We start from the raw sequence: 15474 nt of genomic DNA on the forward strand, positions 1-15474 counted from the left end.
AAGCTCATAATTGCTTAGAGATTGCCCAGGTATCTGACCTGTGCCTGGAAGATCTAAGAAAGGAGTACCCATGTCCTGGGCGAGAGACAAAATGCCCTTCCCCCCCTTAGCCTGCCCAAATCCTCTGTTTCCTTTAAGGCCAGTTTGACCTCTGCCCCAATTATAAGGGCTTATCTGATTTTTCCCACCCGCAAGGATTTCCACTTTTTAAACTTCTGAAGTATTTAATACCCAAGTTTGAGATTTTTAAATTTTTTAAAAATCCCTTTCTACTCATACCTCAGTCAGTTGTGAGTTGTCTAGCAGGGATCACTCATGCTTCCCGTTACCTAAATGTGCATATGTGTTTAAACTCCAGTCTTATAGACAAGACCATTGTGCTGTAGACAAGTAAATTGGACAAGAGGGAACAATATTCATTGGACTCCACTTCCCACTTTATATTCTTTAGTCCGGAAGCAGTGACGTAGCTCACAAACACCACCCCATCCCAGAGGCAGAGACTTAAAGCAGCTCAGACTCACCAGGAGTTTGGATGGTGTGAGGTACTGTGTCGTAAGGGACACCTTTGTTGAAATGGTTGGTCTGGAGAGGGCTTTTACAAATTATTTTTGCTTTGCCAGATTAAGAGAATTGGATGTTTCTACAGTTTTTGGATAAAATTCCATCTCTGTTGCACACAGATTATTGTCTGAGGAAATAAGCACTAGGAGAAGAGGTAGATGCTGGCAAGCAGAGAAGTATTTTAACTTCTTATATTTGTTCAACACTGTTGTGAGTGGTGTGGGTTTTTAGTCTGACACACTTTTTTACTTGGTAGAAAAATTCCTGGATTCTGTCTCGGGTGTGTGTGAGTGTCCTGGTGTTGCTGAGGGTTTGGTAGAAGTATTTTACTGCCCCATGATGAAAGGATTAACTAGAGAACCCTCTTATTTACTTTGCTCCTCTAATTCTGTCCTAATTATTTAAAACTACTGCCTTTGAGTCCTGTGGTGTGGGTTCTCGGATGGTACTGTATTTTTGTGATTTGGGAAGAATGTGTGTACCACCACCATCTCACTAATATTTCTTAGTGACCTTGGGTAACCAGCTAACTTGTTCTTGTAGAATTAGTGTGTATCCCTTCTGTCACTGTTTCCCCTATCCTGTAATAGTGTGAAAGATTCAAACATAGCCAGTGCTTAGAAATATTAGTCTTTTTGTGTGGGCCGTGCTGGACATTGGTCCCAGGGCCTCACACATGTTAAACGTGCAACTTTACCACCAAGCTGCCCCTGCGACCCAGAGATCCTAATCTGATCTACTTGTTTAATTCTTCTGGATGATTTTTGACTACAAGTGTAAATTATAGGTATGGCATCACTGAATCTAGAGCAGTGGCTCCTTATCTAGTTGAATTTCCAAATCACCCAAGGAATTAAAAAATGATGAATTTCTGGGTCTCACTTATGGTTGCAGATAGTTGGGCGGGGACTCCAAGAAAATAATCCTTTGGCCATGTGTGGGGTGGAGTGGAGTGAGGAGTAGGAATAGCCTGAAACCACTTCAAATCAGTGCTGGCTTGTGGCAGAGAAATAGCTAAAGAAAATCAGGGAGCAGCCACCTTTTCCCTTTTTTTTTATATACCAGGGATTGAATCCAGGGATGCTTAACCACTGAGCCACATCCCCAGCTTTTTAAAAAAAAAAAAAATTAATTTTGACAAAGTCTCACTAAGTTACCTAGGGCCTTGCTAAGTTTCTGAGGCTGGCTGTGAACTTGGGATCTTCCTGCCTCAGCACGCTGTGCACTCTAGGATCATAGGTATGCACCATCATGCCTGGCCATCTTTTTGCATTTTAAAGGCATTGTACGTTAAGCTTTGTTCCTTTGACACTCTTTTGTAATAAATCTAGAGGTTTCTAACCTAGAATATTCCTAATTCTGTGAATTGGAGAAGGTCATGGGGCAATTACCCCATTTTAAAGTAACAGCTTTGTGGATCTGTTGTTCACATACCATCCATCTCCTGGAAGAGTACAGTTGAATGGTTTTAGTATGTTCCCCTGTTGTGCAACTCTCACCACAAATGTAAAATATTTTCTGGTATCCATTCTGCTGTTTTTTAATGCTCAAGCCTGAATTTCTTGATAAAACTCAATAGGTTATTATCAAAGTTTTTTTATTCCATCTACAATTATGTCAGGTAAAGGCATCAGGTATTAAGCTTTGCTTGGGAGTTACATTTTTGAAGGGGACAATAAATTAATAAGAAAACCCTAGGTGTTGCATCTGGTCTTCCGTATGAGAACGCAGGCGAGGCTGCACATCTCTGCACTGCTCCTCCTCACTGATCACCGTAATGTCTGTGCTAATGATTGGTGACCCATAAGTCTGACTTGTTTGAGTGCATTATTTTGAACTGAGCACTTACTGTACTAGCAGTTTTGCTTAGGGTTAGGCATGCCTTATTCTCTTGAAATGGGAGCATTTAATTCAGATAACTGTTCTATAGATGTGTGATCCTCTTTCTGTACTTACCCACAGGAGGCTGCTGTGCAGCTAATTCAGTTTCACTGTAATCTTTTGAAATAAGCACCCTGATTAAGTGGTTTTTCTTAAGGACTGCCACTAATGTAGCCTCTCTGTGCTGTTTAGGTGACACTTTACTTAAGGTTGGCTGTAGCCCAGTCTGGGCTTTGAGAGTTTGGCATTGGGACTTGAGGCTGTAAAATCCCAGCTGACCCAAGGAAGGCAAGGCCCTCATTTACTCCTGGGTCATTTTAGGTGGAGTTGTTAGCTGTCCAGTTTCTCCCCACTACCATGGCTTCCAGGTGTTAGAACTTGGTAGGAATCCCAGGAAAATGGTGATCTATTAATCACTCCAATTGCCCCCAGCTATAGTTCCTGTTTTTTTTTTTTTTTTTTTTTTTTTTCTTGTGGTGCTGGGTATTGAACCCAGGGCCTTGTGCTTGGGGCAAGCACTCTGCCAACTGAGCTATATCCCCAGCCAGCCCCAGTTCTTGTTTTTAAGAGTTACTGCTCTGTAGGCTTCCAGCCCTTCTTTCCCTCAGACACCCATCTCTATCATGGTGCAGTTACACCCACTGACCACCCACCTATAGCACACCCAGGCCCTGGGCTCCTGGAAGACATTCATGTAATAGTTAATGTCTTCTCCTGGGATCCTTTGGAATTTATTACTTTATTTATTTTATCCTCTTCAAATAAGAGTTTGCATACTTCTCACTGCCAGGCTTAAAAAAGAAGAAGGAGAAAAGCCAAAGACAAACACACATTAAAAAAAAAAAAAAAAAAAAAAACAACCACACAGCACCCCATGACCTCAAACAAACATCTTATCCACTACTGCCTGAGACCTCGTGTTCTCTTAATGAAGCAATGCTTTGGATGGTTCTGCCTCAGTGGGTTGCGAGTTTTGTGGGTTATCCCAGCGTGGCTTCTCCTTTCTTCTTTTCCTGCTGCACTGATTTGGTCCCTTTATTTGGTTATTTCCAGAGGGTGGAAGGACAATTTCCATTTTATTAAAATAGTTGGTATAAAAACCGTGGACTGGTGAGTTTAGGAATGTCTGGTAATCATTATTTCTGTTGTTACTATCTAAAAGGTGATTTGTTTTGACACAAGAAGACCAGCTTGACTTTGGAGTATAAACCAGACCCACTTTGACAAGTGTGTCCCCTGTTCTATCAACATCTATTCTAGATTTTCTAACTTCAGTATACACAGATTCATCCAAGGAAATTCCTGGGCTTTGCCTCTTGAGATTCAATTTCTATAGGATAGGGACTAGGATTTTGCATTAGCAAATTATTCCCAGGTCCTTCTGATGCAGATGAACTATGGACTGACTTTGAGTTTGCCTTGGAGTTTGCCCTTGCTATGCAGGTACCAGCCCAGCATTCTCTGTGAGTAAATGCTTGGCAATTAACCACATATAATTATAGTGTGTACCGTTTCCAAGGCAACATGCATTCTGTCACTTCTGCCAGGTTGGGAAGATTGAAACGGACCATGGAGAGGCCTCAGTAACTGTGACCTCCAGATTAATGCCATCAAAGTGCTGCATGATGACTGGGTTTTCATGTCATTCATCCAAAGGCTCTACTTAATAGCAGCAGCAATAATGAAAGTGAATCCATCAGAAACCAGAGAGTTGCTGAGTGACTTCTGGGAGGCAACAAGGACACAAGCAAGGATGAGTTCATCGATTCAGTTGCTTGCATTTTCTGCCTCTGTCTTCTCTAATCAGTTTTGTCCAGAATGATAAGAATGTAGAGAAACAGGAGAGGACCTTGAAAGGCTTTTAAAAAAATAGTGACTAGAGTTGTTAAGCATTTGTCTATCATTCTTTAGTTCTCAACTGAAATGGTACTGTTTGTAAGTCCACGTGTTTTCACTTTCATCAAGGTACAACTTGAAGGTAACACTTCCTAGGTGATAGGAACTTTCACATGGATTGTCTTGTGATGTTGACCTAAATGCACTTTGTTTTTAAATCTATATGTGAAGATTCCATGTTTTACACATTTCTAGATTAAATGAAGGAAATTAATTATGTATTGTCGTTTACCATTGTCATGACTTGGATATGAGGTATCCCCCCAAACCTCCCCCAGAGCAGGAATATTCAGAGATGAAATGATTGGGTCTTGAGAGCCGTAACCTAACCAGTCCCTTCCAGTTTGATGAACTGTGTGGTAATCATAGGCCGGTGGGGCATGGTTGCAGGTGGTGGGTTACTGGGGGTGGGTCCTGGAAGGGTTCATCCTCCCTGTGACCTCTTCCCCCATCTCTCTGCTTCCTGGCCACCATGAGGTAAGCAGCTTTCCTCTGCAGTTCTCTAATGCCCATGGTTTCTGTCACACCTTGGACCCAGAGCATTGGAGTCAGTCAATGACTGAGACCTCTGAAACCATGAGCCCCAAATAAACCTTTCTTCCTCTAAGTTGTTCTTGCCAAGTATTTTGGTCACAGTCACACAAAACTGACTAATACGCCCATCTTTTAGGATTTGGCTTTTTGGTTTTAGTTATAAAGTTGAATTGATTAGTAGAAAAAGCATACAGTCATACTTTGGGACCTGATCCTGAATTCCATCATAAACAGACTCAGTGATTGACTGCAGATGAGTTTCCTAACTTCTCTGAGCCTGTGACTCTACTTCTGGAAAGTCAAGATCTTGGGTTAGATGAGTTGTCTTGACTTTTGAAGGGTGACAAATATCTCTCAAGAACCTTCTTCACTGAAAAAATTACATATATTCTTACTTGAAAAATATCTCATTCAGTTTCCAGAGGACCACAGACTTCTCCTAAGTAAAGAAATTGCTTAAGACTCTTCCAGTGCCAACTTAAAATTGCTGGGCCCCACAAAGACCTGGCGAGTCTTGCACTGTTTAGAGTGGTCCTCTGAGGAATGAGTTATTTGATGAGGGAGGTTTTGTTTTTTCTGGCATTTTTCACTAACTGCACTGTGCATTTAAGAGGACTGGGGGGAAGGAGGGGCAAACACTGGACAAATAAACAGGGAGTGAATGGCATCTGGAATGTGAACTGTCTTCCTTATCATTCTCTGCTATTGTAGCTCTTCAAAGGAAGGCGGATGGGATCATTACAAAGTGGAAGGATGTGTGGAGGAATTACTTGTAAGGAATATACGTGTATTAGTCCACTTTTTGTTACTATGATGAAATATCTGCAGTTAGGTAACTTTGTAAAGAAAAGAGGTTTATTTGCTTGCAGGGGCTTGGCACTGGCATCAGCTTCGCTCTGGTAGATAGCACCACTATGGTGGGAGTATGTATAGAAGTAAGAGGTCCTCTCGCCAGATGGGAAACCAGAGGTGCAAGTATCAAGCCCAGGTTTTTAAAAAACTCCAGGAGACCTACATTCCCTTCTGAGGGTGTGTCCTAAGGACCTCCCATCAGGCCTTATCTCAAAGGTTCCATGACCTCACACATCACAACACTGGGAATCAAGCTTCTAACACATGAATCCCTGGTGGACAAACCACATCCAAGCCATAGCAGTACAGAGAGAGCAATTTTTAAGCAGTAACTTAAACATGTTCTATTTGAATGTGTGGGAAATCACTTATATGTGAAATCTAAAAATGTGTAATTCATGGAAGCAGAAAATAGAAGAATGGTCACCGGGGGTTGGTGATGAGAGGATGGTGAGGGAAATTGGGGATATGTTAATCAAAGGGTGTATCATTTTAGTTTGTCAGAAGGAATAAAATTGAGATTATTGTTTAACATGGTGACTATAGTTAAAACATTGTATTGTGTACATTGTTGAAAATTTCTAAGAAAGCAACTTTTAAGTGTTTTCACTACAGTTAAATAATATACATGTGAGGTCATGCATAGGTTAATTAGCTGAAGTTACCTGTTCCACAATGTATACATATTTCACAATGTCATGCTGTATACCACATATATGGTTTTTGTCAGTTAAAATAGGAAAAAAATTAAAGTTTTGGTTAATTTTAAAGTGTCAGAAGGGTCTAGGTTGTGGAAATAGCACATGTTCTTCACCGCTTCCCGGATGTTAACTCTGACCATCTTCTGACCTGGTTGGAGTTCTGATCCTGTCTCCTACCCTTGGCCCAATGTTTAATCCAATCAGGAGAGAAAATCTGTAGTGTTTATTTAGAAACCTCCATTCATTCATTCATTCGTTCATTCATTTATTCATTCATTTGTTCGTTCTTTTTTTCTCTGCTTAGGTGTTGAAAAGTCTCCTAGGACTTTGGAAGGCTGAATGGACTAAACATGAAGAGCTTGAAAGCGAAGTTCAGGAAGAGTGATGTAAGTACACTGTGACTCATGGTCTGGCTGCTCCAGCTCTGCTCCATGGGCTGCAGAGACAGCCCCACTCTTGCCCTGATAAGGTGCTGGGTTAATAAACTACAGACACCAGAAGCACTCTGGGCCCCAGCTCAGGGTGGCTTCTGTGAATGGCATACTTAAGTTCCTTACTGTTGATGTGTAATGCTTTCAAATTAACCTTAAAAAAGTTGGCCTGTGCCTTTTAAGGGAACAGTTGAATTAAATATCTTAAAGGAAAGAATCAGGAAAAATCCTTAGCATTTCTGAAGTTGCCCAATTCCTGATTCACAATATCATTTATAAAAGCAACTATTCTGGGGGTGGTTAAGGAATTGCATATTAGCATGTTTCATGTTTGACTTTAATGCGTTTAACTTTGTGAAGGCTTTTGTCTTAAAACAACAGTATGCATTGCTGCCCTTACCTTCACTCCCCCTGAATTCCTGGGGTTCTTACTCATTTGTTATTCATCATAAAAGACTTTAGATTGGAGGAACCAGTTGTGATGTCAGAATTATGAAACAAAGTCTCCCACAGGAGAAAATGGAGAAAAATAACACAGCAGGTTTATACAGAGTTACATTTCTACAAAAGGGTTGCCTTATAAACCCCACTGGGATTCCTGTCTCATGCTAACTGCATTGCAGATGCTGCCAGCAAGATTGTTGAATGGGAGAAATTTATGGAAGGGTTTTAGAGGGAAGCCCAGATATGTCACCCTGGAAACATGCATGCACAGATATTATTTAAAATTAGGTAATTAAAGTGAACCTGGATTTTATTGCTTTGCCATGAATTCTATTTTGACAGCTTGGCACAACTGCATTTTTGCAATAAATGGAGGCTGTGTCTTTTACAACTAGCATGTCACACGCACACCTACTTTTGGCTAAAGCTTATCTGTCAAGGTTGTGTAAGTGATGAGGAACTTACTGCTCTGATATGGCCCAGACCAGACAAGATTCTTTGGGGGCAATTGCAAAATATTGTCTCACTTAAAGAAGGACCTAGAAAGGAGGTTCTTAGGAAAAAGTTGATCTCATCTTCTTATTCTTAAAAATTAACTAAAACTCAGGAAATATGAAGTGACTTGGCCAAAGCTGTGTAGCTAGGCATTGACCACAGAGAGAGCCTCAGTCATCTGACTTCCTTAGCTGCATCTCCCCTTAGAAACCGCCTTTGATCTGATGATCTACTGGGTAGGATACCAAGCCTGCATATCTACTTTGACTTTCAATTAAGAAAGGAAAAGCAATTAAATGGACATCGTTGCCCAGTTTAGCAGGTTTGAGTTTGTCAATTGTATGATCAGGTTAGCAAGCATCTTTTTCCATTCCTAAAGAATTTGGGTAGCTTCCATTTATGCAAGTGGAGATTATTTTAGCAAAGTGTCGTTGCATTAGAGTTCCATGATATATGAACACGGGCAGGGGGAAATGATAGGCACATAAACTTTCAGTTTAAAAATTTCAAGCTTGTGGCATTAGGGAGGTTGTAGCTGAATCTAGTTTTTAAATAAAAACTGAAATAGTTCCATGTTTAAGAAAAAAAAAAAAAACACAGCAATAACACTAGTGAAAGCTTCTGGGATTTGGCAGCAGAGAAGGCCATGATTTTGGCAGTGAATGCTAAGAGGAGAAATGTTCGAAGAGCAGCCCTGGGGGAGGAGAGCAAAGGAAATTAGTCTAATGGAGCCAGACAAATTCACGTGGTTTCCCAAATACATCCTAAAGTGTTTCTCCAAGCTACGTCACTGCATAGCTAAATGGAGCAAATAAAAATAAAAATTAATAAAAAAAGGAAACCATTTCAAATTTCAATTTATGAATCAACCATATGATAATGATAATGATAAGCAGCTAACCATGATGGAGTAGTTACTATGACATCAGGTGCCATGCCAGGCTCTTCACACAAAATTCACTTACTCTTGCTGCAAACTTTGTGTGGTTGATTTTATTATTAAGTTCATTTTGCAGACGGGCACATTGAGGCCTGGGGACATGCAGTCATCTGTCCCAGTTCTTAGAACTCTAAGTCATAGAACCAGTTTTTGTGCCAAGGTATTTGGATTCCAAGGCCTGTGTTTCCTGGGAAAAGGAGTTTGAGATAGAGATTCTATTTTATGAACCAGGACAATCTAGGTAGCAGCTAGAAAAAGCGACTTTGAACTTGGATTTAGGTTTGCGGCCTTGGAGAAGTTTCTTATTCTTCTAACCTTGGGTTCCTTAACTGAAATTGGAGGAAATTCCAGCATCAGCCTCACAAGGTGAACTATTAATTATTATTATTATTATTATTAATAATTTTAAATTATGGCAAATGTTAAATGCACTAATGGATGTGGAACATACATCTCAGGGTGTGTTGCTCAGGAGGTACCTGGAAATAGCTTATTCTTTTCTCCCAAGGAGAAACACAAACAAGATTAAAAAGTTAATAGGATCCAGGGGGCAGAATAATCTGTTAAGAATTACTTTCTCTAAGGAGGGAAACTGAGGGTTAGGAGTGAGTGGGTGAGGGAATCTCACTTTTCAGTGCTTGCCTATGAGGTTGAGGTTTTGGGTATATGTGCAAATATGTATATATTTCTATTACTTATTGCAAGAAAAGCAAGTTTTGGGTATATGTACAAATACATATATATTTTTATTACTTATTGCAAGAAAAACAAGTCCACAAATTATTACATTCAGTTAAATGAGCAAAACTCTATGATCTTCTTTACACAAAGCAGGTGGAGTGGTCTCTCTCAAGTCTCCTAAATCATTAGCCATCCAACTTTCCTGTTTGTCTTTGTGTGAGAGAGAAAAGGAAAGAAAAAGTTCTTTGTATTTCTGGGGGTGGGCAGATGAGGATAGCAGATCAGGTTCATGCTTACATAAAGAGATGACAGGTGACCCATTGCCATGATCATGTTTCAGTCAGTCTGTGTCTGGGAGGTCTGTAGCCAGATAGGTTTGTGGCCCTGGAGAGAAAAAAAAGGACAAGAGTGGCCCGAAGGAGCCCTCTGTGGATGGCCTTCAGGTCACTGCTACTCCGGGACCATCATGCAGGTAGATTTAATCGGAGTGTTTTTCTGGAACACTTACACTCCATGTCCAGGGCAGGTTGATGTGAATTAACAGGGGACTGAACCTGATTCTACAGGCTGTGCTTAGACAAAGTCATTGTCTGGTTGCTTTGATTCCTAAATATATTGGGGACCCCATAGATAAATCACAGAGTCTAAAAGAGTTCAGGAGTTTCTGTGGTGGATTATATTTTAAAGTTCACATTTATCACCTTATTTTGAGAATCCTTACACTTGAGTTTGATACTATAGAGGAAATATGAGGTATAGCCCTTGTCTTTAAGGAGCTATTAAACTTGGGAGGAGGAAAAAAACATGCAGGAAATAACTAAAGCAAAATGCCAATGGAAGATAAATACTAAAGGATCCTTCAAGATGGTACACCTAGTTAGATGGTAAAGATGGGTAATAAATATGCTTGATTTTCAGAGGACTAAATCTGTGTATGGGAGAATTGGGGGAATTTTATGGAGGTGGGACTTTACCCAGGCCTTGAGGATGGGTAGCATTGAGAAGGATGGTCGGAAGAGGGGGACGCTGGCTTAGTAGACCCAGTGTCAGAAGTTGTTCTTGGCATTGCAAAATAGCAAGACTTTAGGAGACCAGAGAGTACCCGTAGCTTGACTCTGGGTATTTCAGTAAAAACACTGTGAAGTTTTCAGTCTGGTTTTAAAACCGGCTAGACTGACTTCTTTGCTTATAAAGCAAGCACAGAGTTCTAAGTCATCATTATTTATATCTTTTATGACTGCTATTGTTTTATATCTTTTATCTTTTAGTTTGAAAGTGGCTCTTTACCTCTTTAAATATTTGCAGCAACTAGAATGTGGTTCCACATGGAAAAATGAGCTGTCAGCATGAGAAGTGAGGCCAAAAAGGTTGGGATTTCCCTCTGCTATTAGAATGCTCCAGCTTCTGGAATTTCCTTGCAAATGCCAATTTTTAGTGCCTTGAGTGAAATGGGTGGAGGTTGAGGGATGGGAAATGGAATTGAAAGATCTTTGTGACAAATCTTGAGAAATGCCACTCCAACGTGATGGAGTGCTTCACAGTTTACTTTGTGGGTGTGTGTTAAATTTTATGAAAGATTTGTTCCCAATTATGTTTTCCATTATAATAGGGAGGCAGCAAACATCCCATTAAAAAAGAAGAAGAAGGAAAAAAAAAAAAAGCAGCCAGTTTAAAATGACTGGCTCTACAAAAGATTAAATTGATGGTGTACCTTTACGTAGCAGCTGCTAACTATTGCAGCTTTGGCCAAGGAAATGCACACACCCTGTGAATCTTGAGGAACCAGACACATCCTGCTCAGTCAAGGGTTTGAATTTGTTGCCTGTTGAGATAACAACTCTCATGAAGGTTGACAACCTACATCTCTGCCAAGGTATTTTTTCAAGGAGTTTTCAGTTATTTATAATACGTTTTTACACATGCCTAAGCCCTCCTCTCTCCCACACAAAAAATATGGGAGTATTTAAAATCTAAGTCTCTCTGTAGACAGAGGAACCTTGGCCAAATGCATTGTGTAGACGTAATTTTAAAATCTATCAATGATAACCCCATTGGGTGGAGGCAGAAGACTCCAGTAAAGTTCTAGAGAGAAATTTGGTCAGGTTCATGTCATGCTGCATATTTTCCAGATCCTGTCAGCCCTTTTTAAACGGGGGATCTGCGTGCTGCCTGATTTCACCTTGTATTAGCTGTTTGGGTTTGCCAAACAAACTGGGTGGCCTAAGCAATAGAGATTTATTGTCTCGCAGTTCTGAGGCTGAAGCTGTGATCTGGGTGTTGGCAGGGTGGGTTCCTTGTGAGGCTGAGGAAGAATCTCTCCCTGTCCCTCTCCTGCATTCTGGTGGTTTGCTGGTGATCTTTGACTGGTAGATGCATCACCCTGGTCCCAGTCTTCATCTACACATGACATTCTCCCTGTGTGCATGTCCCCTTTATATAAGGACACCAGTCATATTGGATCAGTGCCTACTCTAATGACCTCATTTTAACTTGGAAATGAAGGGTTTTCTACTTTGAAAGCAAAATAAGATCACCTACTGAGTGAGGTATGTTAGGACTTGAACAGACAAATTGGGGGACAGGGGACACAATTCAACCTATAACCACTTCTGTGCCCTTTTCATCCTTGAGCAGTTTCTCCAAAAACCCCACCTCTCCACATTGAGCCCCAGCGAGCATCCCGCGTGCAGACCTTAGCTCCTTCATGGTAGGGACTATTTTCCGTGTCTGTGGAAGTGAGGTGGGAGCATCACACTTCTTCAGTGGGTGCCTCTGCCTAATATAACGTTGATAACAAGAATGAGTGGGTATTGATGGCTGGCCTCCTACTATAGTAATAATGAGTTCTTATGTATATGGAGTGCCAAGTGGCAGCACTGTGCCAAGCCCTTTGCATGCTTTTTGTCATATACTGTGCACCAAATGCTATTCACTATTAGGATAGTTTTGTAAGGGGAATAAAGGTCGAAGGAAGGTGACTTAGTTGGCTAAAGTCACACATTTCTTAAATGACAGGGTGACTGGGATCTTGATTTTTCTTGACATGGGAGCTTGCATTGTCAGTTGCTGCAGACTTCTGCTCCCACAGGGAATGGGCATTCCTAAATTCTGAAATATCAAACCTCATAAAGTAAATTCTGCTCTATTTCCCTAAAATGAAATAGGACACATAGGATGATTTTTTTTTTTTTTTTTTTTTTTTTTTTTTTTTTATCAACCAAGCCTATCTGCGGCAGCAAAGCTTGCCAGTGTCAATGTTCTTCCTCTGTGGCAGGGAAGGATATGGAACAATCTTGGATTGTTTGTTTTCTAAGAACCACGTGCATTTCCGTCTTCAGTTCTGAAGGGAGAAAGAGCAGGTGTTGTTTCTGCTTTTCCACTGGAGCCAATGACATAGCTGTGTCTAGATAGACTCCTGTATCTGGCTCTGTGAGTCACAGATTCAGTCCACACCATACTTCTTGGTTAAGTGTGTACTTACCCCACACCATACTGTTCCAGCCTCAGATCAATATGAAACCCCAGAACCTGACCCCTAAACTTAGGGAAATCTGGTAGTGTACACAATGAGTTTTCTGGGTCATTATCTCTTATCTCTATATTCTGAATTAATTGCCTAGTCATTTTGAATGGAGGTTATTGTTGACCTACATTTTTTTTTTTTTGACAATTTCTTTATGTAACTTCTTCTTGTGCATGAAACAGGAATCGCATCTGAATCCTTCTGTGGAGATTTTCGGATGAGTTTCTACCTAGAGATCTTTGCTGTATAAAGGTGGTTATTTTCACTTAGAGGGTAATAGGAGGGGTAGCTTTAGCTAAGAGCCCAGTATGTCTAAAAAAATGATGTTAGTGAGTAGCTTTGGATTTGCTTTTGCTTAAGTCCCTACCTCCTTTTATTTTTATTGGTGCTAGGGATTCAATCCAGGGCGTCCTACATTGCTAGGCAAGTGCTCCTCCACTGAGCTACATTGCCACCCTCCGCCTCCCCTTAAAAAAGAAAGTGTGCTCTGATCAACCTGATTATTTAATTATTAGTTTCCATTGCATAAATAAAAACACTTTCACTTTTTGGAGGGGATGCACTACCTGAAAAGGATTTTGTTATTCATTTTGTTAGGAGGCCAAATTGTCTGATAGTCCTTCCTGGGCTGCCTAGTAGACTGGTTTGCTGGAAGATATAGATGTTTATAATATGAAAGAAAAACAAGAAAAAAAAATAGTTCCCCTTGGCTATGTTTATTTTGAAGTGTATTTCCCAATGCTGAGAGTGTTTTTTGGCAATTTTCAGACTTGGTCTGTTTTTAGAGGTTTTTTTGGTTTGGTCTTGTTTTTGTTTTTATGAGAATCATGAATCTGTCTTTTTTTTGGACCAGGAATTGAACTTCAAGGACGTTTAATCACTGAACCACATCCCCAGTCCCCTGACCATTTTATTTTTTATTTTGAGACAGGCTTTCGCTAGGTTGCCTAGAACCTTCTTAATTTGCTGAGTTTGACTTTGAACTTGTGATCCTCCTGCCTCAGCCTCCTGAGCTGCTGGGATTACAGGTGTGCCCCACCATGTCTGGCCTTGAAGCTCCTCATTCTTTGAAGTTTTTTTTCATAACTAAGAAACTGCCAGATCTTTCTGAGAGAGGGTGGATTAGTGACAGGATAAGCATTTATAACAAAATACCCAGGAATACAGTAACTCAAACAAGATAGAAGTTTTCTTCTGAATTAAGAGTTTTAAGCAATCTAAGGGCCCGCAGGGCAGTTGTGCTCCATAGATTCCTCAAGGGATCCAATCCTACTGTTGATGTCCTTCTGCTCCCTCTAGGGCTACACTGTGCCACGTACAAGGCACTTGCCTCATGTGGTTCTTAAGCATCTGAAATGTGGCTAGTCCCAATTGAGATGTGCTGTAAACATGAAATACACACCAGCTTTCAAAAACTTCACACCCATAACAAAATGATATAAAATATCTTACAATGTGTTCTATAAATTTTAAATAAGTATACATTAAAATGCTAACATTCTGGACACAGCAGATTAATAAACCTAGTCAAATTCATTTCACCTGCTTCTCTTTATGTTTTGAAATGTTGTTATCAGAAACTGAAATGATGTAAGTCTTGCGTGATAGTTCTGTTCTAGGCTGCTCATGTTGCATGGTCAAGATTCAAGTTTTAAGGAACCAGAAAGAGGAAGAGTAAAGAACAAGCATTTTCCTTTTCAAAGGATGTGCTCCCAAGGGACACAAATTATCACCCACACATGGAACTGATTGGAGCTTAGTCACATGCCCCTGCCTAGTTGCATGGGAGGTGGGAGAACACATTCTCTAGCTGGCAGTCAGGAAACCAACCAAACCTTCAAGGACAAGAGAGAATGGACCCGGAGACAACTGACTTAGTCATAGGCAATATCCTCAGAGAATCATTTGAGACGTGAGTGTTAAAGGTGCACCAGAAGTGTGGTCAAACTTTAATGACTTCCTACTTTTACCCAGAAGTGACTATTGATTGCTCTTCGTCCAATACCCTTTGTCGTGTTGGTGGAAACCTATCGCAGCATGCTGTTTTAGATTAAATGCTTTTTCCATGTTAGGAATGGAAAGTGCTCCTGGGTGTTATCAGCTGGTGACATTAGGTAATCTGTCAGCCTTTTCCTTTTTAAGTCTAGTAATATACTAGGTGACCTGATCTGATAAGGGTTTAACAAGGGTCTGTTTTAAGTTACCACTTTACAGTTGTAATTTTGAGGTTGCTTTCACAGATAGGAACTATCAGCATCTGATCTTACACCTCCATTGAAAAGTTGGGGAATGATATCAGCGTGCAGTTCTACTTTACAGAGGTGGCTTTAGGCTATACTTAGTCCTTGCTCTCAGTCAGCATGTGATTTGTGAAATTTCAAGATCCAAGAATCCATAATTACATTGATTGATTTCATCTGAACACGTATGACGGTTTGACTCTTGAATTGTGGAACTCAGAGTTCTAACTATGCAGAACTAATTCTTTTTTCCCAGGTATTGCTCTGTGTTTCTCTGCATGTTTGTGTGGTA

At 40.4% G+C, this 15474-nt stretch overlaps 1 protein-coding gene across 2 annotated transcripts in view; it reads left to right on the forward strand.

Annotated features, from left to right (window-relative positions):
* Rai14 (retinoic acid induced 14) overlaps nucleotides 1-15474 on the forward strand; it is a 144514-nt gene that overhangs the window by 18401 nt on the left and 110639 nt on the right. For both annotated transcript variants that reach the window (XM_047556304.1, XM_047556305.1), the window contains exon 2: nucleotides 6733-6814. In XM_047556304.1, coding sequence (XP_047412260.1) covers nucleotides 6779-6814 — 36 coding nt within the window. In that variant the 5' untranslated portion in view covers nucleotides 6733-6778. The remainder of the gene's footprint in view (nucleotides 1-6732; nucleotides 6815-15474) is intronic.

Source organism: Sciurus carolinensis, chromosome 6 (assembly GCF_902686445.1).
Source record: "Sciurus carolinensis chromosome 6, mSciCar1.2, whole genome shotgun sequence".
NCBI classification, from domain to species: domain Eukaryota; kingdom Metazoa; phylum Chordata; class Mammalia; order Rodentia; family Sciuridae; genus Sciurus; species Sciurus carolinensis.